The sequence below is a fragment of the Drosophila simulans genome, chromosome 3R (genome assembly GCF_016746395.2).
Source record: "Drosophila simulans strain w501 chromosome 3R, Prin_Dsim_3.1, whole genome shotgun sequence".
NCBI classification, from domain to species: domain Eukaryota; kingdom Metazoa; phylum Arthropoda; class Insecta; order Diptera; family Drosophilidae; genus Drosophila; species Drosophila simulans.
In genome coordinates this window covers 13,264,832-13,280,808 of record NC_052523.2, presented here as the reverse complement: position 1 = coordinate 13,280,808, position 15,977 = coordinate 13,264,832, and the positions used below count along the sequence as shown (strand labels likewise).

The 15,977-nt window shown below is 40.5% G+C and overlaps 1 protein-coding gene across 1 annotated transcript; it reads left to right on the top strand.

Moving 5' to 3' along the window:
* Positions 1-1,927: 1,927 nt before the first annotated feature.
* LOC6728300 (EF-hand calcium-binding domain-containing protein 1) lies at positions 1,928-3,095 on the top strand. The gene is made up of 4 exons (XM_016175202.3): positions 1,928-2,386; positions 2,432-2,533; positions 2,587-2,787; positions 2,851-3,095. Exons 1-3 carry the CDS (start codon positions 2,030-2,032, stop codon positions 2,785-2,787), a joined length of 660 nt encoding a protein of 219 aa, XP_016034934.1. The 5' UTR covers positions 1,928-2,029; the 3' UTR covers positions 2,851-3,095.
* The last annotated feature ends 12,882 nt before the right edge of the window (positions 3,096-15,977 follow it).

Below are 15,977 nucleotides of genomic sequence, written 5' to 3'. Positions count from 1 at the left end.
TAATAACACTCATAATTAAAAATTAAATGTTATAATTTCGTGTGTGCTGCCGTGCGGCTTTTTCCGTTTGGCTGCAAATTATTTCCCAGCTATGTGGCAACAGACAATTATTCACGCGGCTCTTACCGCCTCTGATTTTTACCCCATTTTCCAGACCCCCTGTTCTCTTATACATGCATGTATGCATTCGCCTAGATGTTGCTCGTAAACTTTGCAATTATGCAAAGCAAAGGCCATGTTTGCCGAGACTTGCAACAAGCCATGTATTTTTGATGGTCATAAAAAAGTATGCAAAATGATCACTCAATGCCCCTCGCCACCAAAGGACGATGATGTCGACAAGCACTGGCCAGGCAATCAAAGTTGGCAACTACTTTGCAAGTTTTGGTCAATGTTTTTCGGAAGGGCGAAGGTTATGCCAGCCAGATACTTAAACACACAAATATTCCAACTCCTTCAAAAAATTTTCTCCTAGAAGTCAAGGCAGTGAAAAACATTTGAAATGGTCTTTCGATGTAACTCTGTATCTCAAACAAAGCGAAATATTTCAGGGCCACAATGCAATTACCTTTTTAAGCCTGCGAAAAAGTTTCTTTGTTTAATTTGCTCTGATATTGATATTGGCACTTTTTAATACGATTTCTGAGTTAAAACTGCGAGAAATTTGATCGATTTAAAAGTACTATTATTTTAACTGCACCACTTACCTTATGGCATATCAAATAGGTCCGATTTCTCCTTAATCTAATATCTTTTTTTACCAGTTAAAAAACTATTATTATTTATATTAAATTTGTACAATTCTTTTCAGTGCACGCGGTGACAAATTTAAGTGAAATAATCAATCGGACCAGGACCTTAAACTGTGTTGCAAGGCTCTCCCAGCAGGATCCGCGTGCGATGCCACTTTGAATAATTATTGGCGCAGAGACAGAAAGTCAATCAGTGGGAATGCAGCGGGCAATTTAATACAATTGCGGGCCAAGGCGCTTATTCAATTAATTACTTGAAACAGTGCGTCAAAAAGCGGGCAAGTAATGCAGAAAAAGCCGAGTAATTATTTTACACTTTGCTACCGCTGCCGTTCGACGATTTTCCACCATTTTCCACTTGCCCGCGACGCAGATTCAGCATTTTGATGAAGTTTTTCCCCGACACAGCCAGTTGTACGCGCAGTCGGTCATTCCATCTGTCGCCTGTGCATAATAAAGTTTACTTTAAGTTTGTTAAATCCGTGCCCACCAGTAATGTGACCCAGTTTTCGGGTTGGCACGTGTAATTATCGACATCTGATTAAATGAAATCAAAGACAGGCGCAGCCAAAGGCAATATAAATTCGCATAAATTCGCCACGGCGCTTTAAATGTCAAGTGGGGCTCGTCCATCGATTTTTCTGCCTCGCTGGCTGCTGGGGTCATTTATCAATATGTAGATTTTCCTCGGAAAGTTCAATGGGTCCGCAGGACACACATACGCACTATACACCGCACGGACCCCCGTATAAATTGCGTAATTTTTTTTACACGCACACACAATTGGAGATAAATTGACTGATATGCATGTTGTGGGCCACCGTCGTCTGTCTGTCTGGCAGTTTGATGGATGCGTCTGCCTGGAAAACTGTCCTCCTACACGCCCACTTTCACTTTTCTGCTCTTTGATTTTTTCTTTAAATATATCGACGCCCCAAGCCACTTCGACTTCCGGTGACTGCACTTAAATGCCAGACGAAAGCGTAATGACATCAATTTCCTGCAGGCCAAAATTTAAATGTGTCTTCTAAAATCTATTATCAGCCAAGATACATATCAGTTTCATGTTCCGCAGGAATATACTGTCTGAAATATTACATAATTTCAATTAAACCATAATTCAAATACATTTTTAAAAAGAGAAAACTATTTAATCACATCTTTAATGCTTTTCACTTCAATTAGTAGCAGTTAGTTTATTGTTTATATTTATTGTTATTACTTTATGTTGAGTTCTTTGCGTTGCTTTTACATTTCTTGTATAAATACCAGCAAAGATGAAGTTGGACCTCACCATGAACGACCGTTTCAATCAGCGGTTTCAGTCGGTTTATGGCGGACTGGTTCCCCAGATCGCTCGACTGGTGCCCTTCAACGACTCTGAGGTGACCTGCATCCTGCTGATCTACTACAAGTATAGTCTCCAGAATGGGCCCTCTGCTCGCCGAATAACATCCAGCCAGTTTGTGAACATCGTGATCGGGTTCCAGCAGCTATACGACATGGACGTGGTGGATCGCATCGTAACCCTAATCGCAGGTGGCAGGAAACACGTGACGCCCATGGAATTCGTCAACTACATGACCATCCTAATGTCCCGCGACATGGAACGCAAAATGGAGTTTGCATATATGGTAATGGAAATGTACACGATACAGTTTTTTTAATTTTTCAATTAGGTTTACGACAAAAATGGCATGGGCATTAATAGAGAGATCATTTCATCTTCGGTCGAGAGGTTTTTCGCCGGGGACGACGACGAGATACTCGAGATGCGACTGGTGAGCTGGAATTAACCGACTTCAAGCCCTCATTCAATCTGTTGCCCATCTAGGACATGGTCGATTTTCTACTCCTCAAATTTGATGAAGACCAAGACGGCTACATCTCATTTGAGGAGTATAGATCGATCGTGTTGCAGCAGCCGCGTCTGCTGGAGTTTCTGGGTCCCATCTTTCCCTCGGACGAGACGCGTCTGGTGGTGGCGTACTGCACTGCCATATACTCTCACATACCCGAAATGGGCACGTTGTAGGTATGGATGCAGCAGGGTATGTGGCAGTTTGCCAGAACTCCGCCAGTCACATAAATCTTTCAGGCACAAATAAATCGAAAGCAATGCAAATCAGTGCGCCCCGCCACCGCGTTTTTCTCTGTTCAGCCATTGTAGCCACTCGAAAATGTCAATGACAATGATGATGAACTGCAGAATAGAGCGCTGACAGCTGCAACGAGACGCTGGATAGATGGATGGAGCATATATGGGGGACACCAGCTGTCTCTCGACCACACGGGGGGAAAATATCAATAAAATATAGTAACAATACTTTTAATTCACAACTTACAATTTATTTTTGTATATTGTTGTTTAAATCCTAAATTTATTATTTTATTTATTTATTTTATGCCTAAACATTAAATAATTTATAATTTCCATACAAAAGATAATGGTATAAACATAAATTTCTTATATATTTTAAATTACGATGTATACAGATTTGAAGTAATATGAACAGTATATGAACATTAAATATAACAAGAACTAAAAAATAAATAAAATGTTATACTTCTGAGTTATTTTTTTGAATTTATTCATAGTGTAGCCCGCTTTAGTGACATAATTTTAAATACGGAGCGCAGCTCCAGAAATACTTTGCTCTGGTTGAATGCTCCACTGGCTCGACGACTGCCTTTTGCCACTGCCTCATGACAGCTTGATTTGTTGGCAGTTGGCATACAATTGACATTTGATGGATAGTGTTCTACATTGTCGGGACATTCTCCAATCCAGGCTTCCAACTGCAGCCACTGCAGGCCCTTGAAGTTTTCCCCTTGGCCGGTTGCTCTAATTATGGCCATTGGAAATTGGGAGCACTATTAAAACTAAAATTTAGAGTACCATAAATCAACAGCCGTCGTGATTGAGGGTCTGAAATCGACTGCTCTCTTTATTATTTAGTATAACCAAAAGTATAAACTTATATATTCGCACTAACCAAAAGTATTTGGAAATACTAAACAGAACACCGCTGATAGTTATTCACCAGAAATCTCCCGAAACTACTGATCTATATAAAGGTTCATATAATATTGTAAGCTATATATTTTCATAATCACAATTTGTCTTCTTTCTAATTTAAATTTTTTATGTTAATGTACCATAAGATTCAATTCTTGCTCGCTTTATTCCATCGCTGTACCACTCACTAAAAAATGCGTACGAAGATTTTGGGAACGGCAATATATTCGACATTTGAGCGCTTACGTGGGAAAAAGGGACTTTTTCCACAATTATGTCGTGCTAAAAAAAATTAATTAAAGCAGATAAAAATTCTCGATGAATACTTACGTCATAGGGACACGAATGATTTATGTTGGAATAGGGAGCAAAAAGGTTAAAAATGTATGTGGCCACTGGATATCCTTTCATATTTGAAAGGTATTTGCATCCATCGAAAGTAACATTGTAAAGAAATGGCTTGTATCCGTTTAACCGTTGATATAGTGCGAAATTAATCTGCAATTTTGATTGTTAGTAAGTTGAACCAGGCGATCAGTAAAATTCACCCCATACTTTAACTTTTTTAATTGGCACCTTATGTAATTTTACTTTTATAGACACGTATTTATATGTTCGATTAATAGCCTTCAGAAAACAGTATTCGAATGAGCAAAATGATTCGTTATAGGAAATACATTTAAGATTCGTGAACTCAAAACCTGAGTAAGCCTTAAGAAAAAAAATAATTAGGACAGAGAGCATTAAAATAATCACTACTAACAATACCTACATTATGGATAATTAAAAAGAGCAGAAAAGACGAAAAGAGCTCAATTGCTGCCCGACACATTGCAACTGCAAATGAATACCATTTTGGTATCAAACTATTCACTCACCCACTCTATAAACATATTAAATATATAATTGGGTTTAGAGTGGGATACAATGATAGTTTTTGAGTTTAATTTAGCAAGACAAAATTTGATAAAGTAGATTATTTCAGTGCTATTATTTTAACTAGACCCATTTTCATGACTTAATTGAACGAATGTAAACATTTAAAGGTTGCTACAAAAATTACAATTACATTTACTCTCGAAAAAATTGAAATTTGCCTTTTCGTTTGTTCACTACATATAAAAATTTTTATTGTTCTGTGTGTCATTAGCGCATTTTAAACACCACTGGAAAAATTGCTTATTACCGAGTCTTTATAACATTATACATTAAACGATTTGTATTTGTTGGACTTTTATAATAAAAAAATTTATATTTTGGAAAAACCAGCGACAACCAAAAAACATTTATTTTTGATTAATTAAAAATTCTGCAAAAAATATGAAGTGTTTGTCATCCCTGAATATCGTTTGAATCCTTCAGAAAGCCATCCTAATGGCTTGAAAAGTGGGCAAATTTGCATAACAGACGGAAAGAAATTTAAAACAAGTAACAAGCCAGTGAAACATGAAACGGAAAAGTAAACAAACGAGAGCCTAATAACTCGACGTAGACTGATGAAATACTCTTGATAAAAGTCTCATTTAGGTATAAATTAAAATTATCTCTAATGGCCTTATTGAAAAAAATACATTTAATGGAATTGTATATTTAAAAAAAACCTTTTGGTTTTCGATTTATACGCTGATATGGGCAACAAACATTTTTTTTCAAAATCTCCATTGTTAAACTCTGTTAAGGCTGGGCAATATTCTTTAAGAATGATCTCTCTTCTTGGAAATGGAATAATTTGTCTTTGCTTTCAAACCCTTTGTGATCACATTCATCTAAGCCTCTTGGATTTGTAATTATTTATGCAAAAATTCTTACCAAACAAACTTAATTTAGTTAAATATTTGACTTCAGGCTGGCGCATGTTGATTAACAGACTGAAACGGGTACCAAATGCCCTGCCACGCCCCCGGGTATGCAAATAACAATGTGGGGCGGGGCCACCTTCCTTCATCCTTGCAATTCATTTACTTTGTTGTTGTTAACCCTGGGTGTTTGAGTTTGCCACTCGAACTTGCGTGTAAACATGCATGATTAAGCTGGCAGCGAGAAACGGAGTAAAGTCCCAAATTAGCATAAGACAGCACAAAGGCCAGGAAATGTGAATTAGTAGCGTCCGTTGAAGGTAATAGGCCTGCCGATATTGCTCTTCAAGAAAAACATTAACTCTTATTTACCTATACATGTCTAAAAGAAGACAGCGCGCTATAGTCGATTTCCTCGACAATCGGATACCCATCTATTGGGAGGACGAGTAAAAATTTAAAAAAAATGAGTTTGGTATACGGACAGAAATAAGCAAGACAAGAAAATGAAAAAAAAAAACAATAAAATCATCTTTTTCTTAGTGCTGTGTCTGTAGATCACAGCGTTAATACAGACATGCAGATGGACGGACAGATGGACATGGACTAGTTGACTCGGCTATATATGTACTTTATAGGACGAGAAAAGGTACATTTTATCTATACTTTATATTTTAAATTTAATTTAAAATTAATGTGTTCGTTGTTTAGACCTGACTGATTAAATGCATTTACTAGAGAAAAGGTACATTTTATCTATACTTTATATTTTAAATTTAATTTAAAATTAATGTGTTCGTTGTTTAGACCTGACTGATTTAATGCATTTACTAGAAAGATAGCAAAATTTCATTTTTATAGCCCATCATAAGTTTCTTATTTAATTACGTCAAAGTTTTATAAATTCTAAGACGTTTAAACAAATTTAAACAAGCGTTCGCGACACTCAGGTGTATGGATATATCGATCAAAGGAAAAAAATATCCGGGGAATGCAGTCCTGATGGAGGAGATGATGCCAAAAAGCATCTCAGACTGCGACGAAGCAGGGGAATTTAAGGGAACGAGACAGCGAGAAGCTTGCACTCAGCGCATTGCATTGCAAAGTGAACTCCACTTACACGGAGTAAATAAATAAAAAGGATGCCCAAACAGAGCTCACAATTTATGGATGCACTTGCCAGGAAAGGACAATGGCAGAAGAATGGGAAAAATCCAAATATAAAAAAAGGCACCAGAGAATAAGGAAAGCCAAACGAAGACAAATGTAAAATAATACGTGACAATAATGCTGCCAATGGCTGTGTTGATTAGGCTGCTTTATTTATGGACCGCTTTCCGCCGCGACAGCTGATCCAGGTCCACATCTTTTTTGGACTCCAAGCTCAGAGTTGCCCAAATTCGTCTCAATTTTTTTTTTGTGGGATCCAATGTCCAATCGTTGGTAAATTCATTGAGCTGCCGCAATCCGGACTTGATCTGCAGGTTTTGTGGCCCAACTTGCTCTTTGGGCCTAATGAACCGAGCAGCCCTCTGAGCGTATGTGTGTTTGTGTGTGTTGGCCAAGTAAATATTATTTGATGCTGTGTCGAAAGCCATTTCCAGGTGGTATGTGTTTATGCATAAAATATTTACAAAGTTTCGTGTCTCCGTGTGGCTTTCGCCGAGTCCAATTTGCCCAAATGCAGAAGTAACATTTGAGGCGAGCTTGTGTGGCAATTCGTTTCCTTCTCCCCTCTTTTTTTTTGGCTCTTATTATTCCAAGTTTATTTAGGAGCTGGAATCTGGGGAGGAATGATGCCATGAAGGCGGCGGAGGCATGGAACACCACATCAAAGCATAGCACGTGGCACGCATGAGTGGCAATGGCAAAAAGTACAGCGGCAGGAGCAGCTGGAGGAGCTTCAGAAGCAACTGAAGCCCGGCAGCCCCAATTGCATTGCCATTGCCCCGAGTTGACCACAAAACATGCGCCCGGCTACGAAAACCCAGCCAAACCGAGCCAACACAAGTCAGGCCAAAAAGAAAACACGGCAGAGGAAACATGGATAAAGGAAAGCTACACCGTAATGTAAGCGAGTTCTACAGCAAATTAAATAGGCAAAAGGTTGTATTAATGATCTTAGCATTTTAATCTTTATAAAAACTTGTAATATTTTAAATTAAGGAATTTTTCTTCATATAAAAATTTTATTCTCGTATTCGTATTATTCGTATTCAAATTTTTTTTTCAATTCTGTTCTTAAATTTGCTTTACGTTTTGATATTGTTTTCCTAACTTTCTATCTTTCGTATTAAAGCCTATTTAATTTGGTCCAATTTCGCTCAGTGTAGAGCAACAACAGTAACAGAGCGGTAAATCAACTGCTGACCAGTGTACGGCTGCAGTTACGTATGTGAATTTGTAATCTAAACTTTTATACTCGTTGACTCGTTGCCTCGTTTTTCCATCAGCGGCGAACAGGAAACGGAAATTGCTGCTGTTGGCCCGTTGACAAAAACACGACACTTGCACCTCAAGTTGCCAGGAACTTTCAACTTGATTTTCCGAGCCAACTACAACAGCAAAAGCTGCAACAACAACAGCAGCAGCATTGATGTCCAGGACATTATGCGACTGGCAATTGCTTACGGTTTTGTTGTCCTGTTGTCGAGCAACTGAATGTGTCCATGATTGCGATTGCAGGTAGTAGGCGATCGTGTTGTTCCTGTTTTTGTGGACCCATCTGACCATTGGGCCATTGATTAAGCGTGGCCAGCTGGTTGGGATTTTCCGCCCGCTCTTTTGGCCACGTTCACTCAATCAAAGCCAAACTAAAAGTTTGTGCTACGGTTTTAACCTCAGTTTGCATTCTTTATGAGTGTTTCTGCCTCCTTTTTGTTGCACGCTCTGCATTTTTTCGCTCTTGCCTTTGAATGTTTAATGCAAATTGATTTACCCAGACCTGTTTGTCTTTTTTTTTTTCATTGTTTCAGCAATGCCAACTTTTGCTCAAGCGAATTTTCCAAACGGCTTTAAGTTACAATTAAGCCCGCTGGGAGAGAAAAGCGCGCAAGTTGTTAACTGATTTTACAGCCCACCTTTGGTGCCTCCAGTTACCAGTTGCCAGTTGGCTGCACATTAGCGACGGCACACGAAAATTTTTAACTTAAATTACTTTTCGTAATAACTTTATTTTGTAATTTACGTAAGTAGAAGTAACATTTATGCAGCTGCATAAACCGCCAACGAAAGTAGCTGACAAACTATGACGGCGCACGTAAAAAACTTTGGCCAGAAGCCTTTGCGAATTTGCGGAAAAATTTGCGGGTGGGGCACAAAACTGGCTGGGAGAATGGAGTGAAATCGGGATGGGAAACCCACGAGCGTTTGCCTTCCATTCGGCCTTGGTCCGCAAAAACTTGATGCCACTCAGCTAGATAATTTGCATACGGAAATGGGTGCGCTCTTTGATGGTTTTTCACGATCTTTGGGAATCTATAGGCGACGCCACCTGTCCGAAAATGGGTGGTAATCCCACCTAGTGCCCCATGCCACCCAAAACTCCAGTGGCATCTTACATTTTTAATACGCCACTTGTCCGAAGGGAAACTGAGAGCGTCATGGGCACGTTGTTTTTCTTTCGCCTGCGTAATGAGGAAAAGTTTCGCTACATGCAATTTGCTCGTGTTCTCTGTTCTAAGCGCTCCCTTCTCAGTTCCCAGATGATTCTAGTTCTTTTTTTTTTGGTTTGCTGGTCTACTTGTCCTTGCAAAAAACCATTTGCATTTGCCAAAAGCACAGCCATAACGGCGAGAAGAAAGCAACAACACACTCACCTCAATAGTCAAACAAAACAAAGCAAAAGTGCGGCATACTTTGTGGCGCTTGGCATGCCAAACATGTGCCCCCCATTTCGGTCCTCCTTCTCCGGCTGACATACAAATCATTTTGCCGAGTACCGAATGTCGAGTGGGGAGCCATAATGCAACTGGAATGAAAGCCACCGGGAGCACTGTAAAAAAGGTCATTTCAAACTCGAGTTTTTCCTCCTCGAAATCATAAACAATACCTTTCAAAAGCCAGCCAACTGTTAAAGTACTGGGGTCAAAAGGTCTCGGTTTTAGGTTCCACAAAAACTTCCCAAAAAGGCACTTTAGATATAAATTACAAAAAACAGTTTCCTAATTATTAATATATTTTATAGTTTTTCCTCTTTGGGGGTAAATACAATTTCGATAATGCTCAAGTGATTTCAAGCGGTACGTTTTTAACAAAACTGCTATGAGTTTCCAGTGGTACACATAATTCTTATATGTTCCAAGGAAATGCAAAAAGATGTTTGTCGCATTTACATTTTAATTACTTGGAGCGTCCGCCATGGTTTTTATTGCCTGGCAATCGCTTTGACATCTAATCAATAAATCACATGCACTTGGCCGGGTCTTATCAATCAAAATCTTACTAGGATAAGGGAATCCCAGGCTCCCAAGTGAGGGCAACAATTATGCGGAGCGGCACAGAGCGGCTCAAGAGGCACTCAGCCCGGCTGAAGAATTCCAAAGGAGCTGCAGCTTCAGCTGGCAAAATCAAACAAAGGGCTGCACCGAATGCAAAGGGAATCATCAGCAGCAAAAGAGTAACCAGAGTGAAAAGTGTAAAATGCAAAATCTCATTGATGATTGAATGCAGGAACGATGGGGGGCAGGAGCAGGATCCTCGCCACTTTTTTTTCGACGCTTTGTCTCAGTCTCAATAACGAAATGCAAATACGGCAAAAAGCGAAAGCAAACACACAAATACGCATGAGGAGAACCGACTAGAAGAGCCAGAGAGTGGAAAAGTGGCAGAACGGCAGGACCAAAGCAAATCGAATGGCACAGAGGCGAACGGAAGGCTGCCAAGTGCCCGGCAAGGAAATCTGCAGTAAAAAATTCAGGATACAAATCGTGATGATAACTACGAATATACAGATGCTCTAACCTGAAGGATATTTATAAGAAGCCAGAAGATTAGGGCTTAAAACTAACAAAATTACTTTGAAATCGAACAACTGCACCCAGCACTTAAGAACATGTTGTGGGTTTTCTTTGCATAAATATTAGGTCGTGTAAGGTAACTATTTATTATTAAACCAAAATAAACGAAACACTTGTGTTCGAATATGAATGCAACAGGATGCTAATCAGATTAAAATACAAATTTCCTCTTACTTTAGTGGCTTCAAAACGCAACCAAACTAATATTGATTAAATAAACAGTATACGAAATTTATATTTACCTCCTATTCTTCGCCATTGCTTTTTAGTCAGCTGAACTAAGCTGCTTTGTGTGGCGTTAGCTATCAAATACTGTGGCAGGAGGGCATAACTTTCTGCCGACCAAGTTCATAACCATGTCAGGCGACTCTCCTCCCCAGGGTAAATAAAATAAAAACACTAAAAGAAGAGCGAGTGAGTGAGTGCGAGTGTGTGTGAGTGAGATGGCAAGCGTGATGGGGCTTCCCGCACGGCAAAGAAAATGGCGTTAGCTGCAGCGCATAGAATTGCAAATTCAATTTCAATTCAATTGAGCATGTGTTTGCAACGGCACATCCATATGCTCCTAAGTTTCCATCTGTAACTGTATGGGTGTGGGTGTGAGCTAGCGTGGATGTGTCGTCTGAGCGATGGCACGGGTGCGTATGCGTGATATATTGTGTGCATGCTGGGCATTGTTGCGCTCTTGCTGCTCCGCTTGTTGCATTGTCACTTATGGGCTGAAAGCGATACGAGATCTACAACGGCTTTGTCAATAATCGAACTCGATTTAAATCGAGCAGCTCGCATTGCCAGACGAGGCGTGTCCAGAGATATTCCATCGGCCCGATGTGATTCTGAATGATTCCGATGGTTTTTATTAAATTACACGCAGTGTAAATAATTCGCGTCCGTCTGTCATTAGGCCGTCGACAATTAATGCCAATCCCAGCTCATTAAAATTCAAATCATCCACCCGGCGTTGTCCGTCCGCTGCCATTATAAACATTTTTGCGCCAAATGTTAATTAGATTTGAATTTGGAATATTTTCCCAGGACCAAAGCAAATAAAATGCGAAAACAATGGGCGTGTGCGACGACAGTGCGCTTGCATAAAATGCAAACACAAATCGACAAATATTATTTTTATGTGCTTCCAATGATAATGATTTTGCCAAGCCATCAAAACTGACAGCCCCTGAATTTCGAAATGGCTGGTGGTAATGGAAATGGAAATGGCAACGGGCTTAGGTGGCGAATGCGTAATATGCTATAATCAAATTAAAATTAACAAAAACTCTCATGATTGCAAATTAGTTGCCGAGAATGGGCGTCAAATTGAAATTGCTATCGATTCATTGCTGATTTTAGGTCGTCGGCATACATATAGATTTGGGGGCTCCAAAAATTATTAGTTGTTGAACGAAAAATTGGAAAAGAGCTGCGCCGAGTTTCCTCCTCCACTGATTGCCGGCTCTTGCCAAAAACGGATCAAAAGTTAAATTCCTGTTTGACTTTTCATTCGAAAAATTGGATTTTGCATTTAGCCAGGGATGCCGAGGAAAAAGTTTCCGCCCATCAGCAGACTGGGGATAAGCCGCTCACAGAAATGCAAGCCAATGCAATGCTCAACGAAAATAGGGAAAACTTTTTTAGTTCCACAACTAATTTATCAAATCTCAGAGATTCGCTCGTGCTCTCTGTTTGAGTTGGCCCACTCTCTTTCGACTTGGCTTACAGATTACAGAGCCCGAAACAATGGTCATAATAATTTCAATTATTTAAGTGACAACAGCAGCAGCGGCAGCGGCAGAACTAAGCCTGCTAAATGCATAAACAAATCCGGTTGTCAATTTGCTAATTGCTGTGGTCTTGCCTTTTAATTGCCACCGCAATTCGGCGTTCCGCAAAAATAAAAATACCCCCGAACGGAAATTCCAATAAAAATCCAAAGCCGGCTAACAAAAAAGTGGTGAAGTTGTGGATGCGGATTGTGGGTCCTTCTGCCCCCTGGCCTTGCTGGCACAATTGAAGCGTGTTATTAGCTCTAATTGTTATAAAGCCCTTTTAATTGGGTGTCTGATAAAGTTGGCCCAAAAAGAAAGCCCAAGTGTTTGCCTCACCAGATCCTAGCTGGCATTCACCTTAATGAAAAAAGGGCTTTTGTGAACCCATTAAAGTAATGGCAAGGGCGCGGTAGAGACACGGCCGGCTTAGCCATTTCTTTTTCTTCGGTCTGGTAAAACTTTCTCGCAAAGTATTTTTCACACGCGCCACGTTGCGTATGCGTAATCTTAGGTAACCGCAAAACGGGGCAAAAAAAAAAAAAGAAAAGCGCCAATGTGGGCGTAGCTTGGCATTTGTTTTTCCAAGAAGTACATTTTGTTTTAAGCGTCTTGTTAACATGGTTTCATCGTGTGGCTTAATTAATTTTCAATGTATTTGCGAGTGGGATTAGCCCCTCGACCCGCAAAAAAGGCAACAAAACACTGAACCAGCAAAACAGTCTGCCGAGCAGGGAAACGCAACGTGCCCGAGCATAAAACGCCGCTAATCCACTTTCAATTAAGTGCAGAGGCAACACTCACACAAATAAGAGGATTCGGCCAAGTGAATACATTTGAATTTAAAACTACCACTGCGGGTGTGCATTTGTTGGTCTTAGAATTTAATCACATGTGCCAGGGTTAGTCAGGATATTTTCGCTAGATAACAAGAATAAATATCGATATTTATATATTTTAAAAATGTACTTAATCTAGCCAACTGATACAATTAATTGAAACTACCTACACCCACAATGCAAACCCCTTGTAGGAAACAGCATTTTATTTTTTGTAAACCGCATTTCAAAACCTTAAACTAGAAAACTCTATTTAACTCTTAGAATTTAAGGCAGTTCCGAAGTTTCGTTTGAGCTACCCATTTCGAGGGGATTCAAGGAGGCAACCAGATGCTGCGGTCAGACGTCTTCCACGCCGCGGATTGAGCTGAAGACAAATGATGATGCATAAATAACGCGCCGATAATCCCGGTTAAAAGCTCTAACATTTGTTTGGATTTGCCTGTCGCTTTCCAATATTTGCTTAATACACATAATTTTTAGCTATTATTTTGGGCACCGCCACTCGACTGGCGGTTAATGTCGCCCGATTTCGCTGCCAAGATGAATGGCCCTCGATTTATTATCGATGTCTGGCGGAGCGGTTTATTAATATGCCCAGACCACAAGGTGAAGGGATTTCGATGGCCTAGATGGGCCAAAAGCGATCGAAAACGAAGTGTTGCCCACATTTCAAACCCGAATCGGTGATTGGAAAAGGTGCTCCATAATCGTTTGCGGACGTGTAGTTGTCATCAATGCAAATACCACGCAGCGCACTTGTCAGCACCATCCTCATTCACATCCACATCCTTAACCGCATCCTCCGCAAAATCCGCATCCTCGTCCTCTAGGATAGCAACATCGATGGCGTCGCATGATTGATCAAGTGAGTGCGTGCCAGGGACAGTGTCAAGCTGGCTACAACACTGAGCGAAAAATTACTATTTAACAGCAAAGGTTATTTCGAAGAATCATTTGATATGAAATTAGAAACTAAAACGCATGAATTAAAATCCACCATTAATCATTACTTTTCTTTATATATACAAATGTCCATAGAATAGTTAAAGTAAATTATTTTATCTTTTGAAAATCTAGCTGATTTTCTTTCAGTGTAAGAATGCAGCGGGATGTTCCAAGGCGGAACTCGTTGCCGAACCATTTTTCTGACATTTAGTTGACAGGGCAAATTTTTGTTTGGCCGTAATGTGCCCTAGCGTCGCTCCGGACATCTGGTTCCCCATGTTCGTATGGATGTATCTACGTACTTACGTATTTCCCAGATCCATTCACAACGCCCGTGAGTGCGACGGCAGCCATGTGAGTGCTTAAAAAGCATTTGAGGATGAGTTTGTGGATAAAGTTGAGGACTAGGACGAGAATGAGGCCAGGACCCTCGGCAGAGCTGATTTGACATTTATCACTGCACTGGCGACTTTCGATTTTCCGCTGGCCGCCAGGAGCGGGATTTGTCATTGATGAAGTAGTTTCGAGCATGCCAAACGCACTTTGGAGGCCGTGCGAAATTTTTAAATGAAAACTGTCAGCAATAGCGCCACAGTTGGTATGTGATTGTGTGTGTGGAAATCCCCCAGAATGAAATCGGATGCAATTGGAGACCATCGCAGACCCCCGGCCAGTGTGATAATCCAATTGGCAGGCACTGTGGCAATGGCCCTGCGATTGCGGGTGTGTGCCGCTGTGGCAAAGCCCGGCCTTGTCTAATGTAATTCGTGATTCAGCATAAACTGCCGGGCGGCACGCCCACTACGCCCCCAAAGGATTTATTGGCAAGCCCAAAAAGTAGCGCATGCACTGTGAAAAATATATAGCAAGTCTTATTTCTTATTCTTCAACATAATAAACAATTAAGAATTTACGAAACTATTAAATTGAAACAATCGATTTATGATATTTACCATGAACAAATAAAATAAATGCATTTTTACATCTATTTATGTACAAGACAATATCTAACTTAGTTTTTCACAGTGTACGCAACACCATTTAAAAAATAACTGAATAAGTTTACATAATCCTGAAAGCTTAAAAATATTTTTAATCATATTTCCCAACATAAGTGCTAAAACGCCAACCATCGTAATCGGGCTCCCTAGTTTACCTAACTTTTTATAGGTGTGATTGAAACTAGGACTAGGACAGGGATTTCGAAAGAGTCGGGGGCTCAGCCCGGGCACGATGCTGGGACACTATCAAACGGTCGGATAGGCCAATTGCCAATTGTCAGATACAATTTATTCCCGCTCCCCTAGATGCTGCCACGGGTGCACTAAATGCGAATTGAAAATAAAATATTACACAGAGATTGCTGCAGCAGCGGTGGCATCGCAAAGGAGGGTGGTGTGAGGTCAAAGGATAGTTGAGGTGCCAGTGGGTGGTAGTGGGTGGAGTGAGAGTGGGAATGCCAGGACGAACAGGGAAAGCAGCGAAGACAAACAAACATCGAATGCAGTAAACAGTAACACGATTATGCCCATGGCCATGAGCGGAGACAGGGACGACGATCATCAGACGCAAAAGGAATCGTAAAACAAAAGAGCCAGATAGTTTGCAGCTCCGAATGCCTCACTGCTATATAGCTTCTGATTCTGGTTCTGATTCCGATTCCGATTTTGCGTCTGCACCAGCCATTGCTATTGCTTTTGCTTTTGGTTTTGCTTCTGCCGCTGTCGGTGATTGTGGGCGCCATTGGAGGCAGCGCCAATCGATTGTGTGCATTTTTTCGGTGGCGTTAAGTGTTGGCTCTCGGGAAAATCGAGGGGAGAGCGTGGAAAATGCAGGGGAAAA

What these genes read in the sequence shown, in the direction of transcription:
- LOC6728300 (XM_016175202.3), top strand. Translation starts at nt 2,030, where the DNA reads ATGAAGTTGGACCTCACCATGAACGACCGTTTCAATCAGCGGTTTCAG. An exon ending in AAATGGAGTTTGCATATATG is followed by an intron (nt 2,387 to 2,431) that starts GTAATGGAAATG and finishes TTTTTCAATTAG; the next exon opens with GTTTACGACAAAAATGGCAT. An exon ending in AGATACTCGAGATGCGACTG is followed by an intron (nt 2,534 to 2,586) that starts GTGAGCTGGAAT and finishes TTGCCCATCTAG; the next exon opens with GACATGGTCGATTTTCTACT.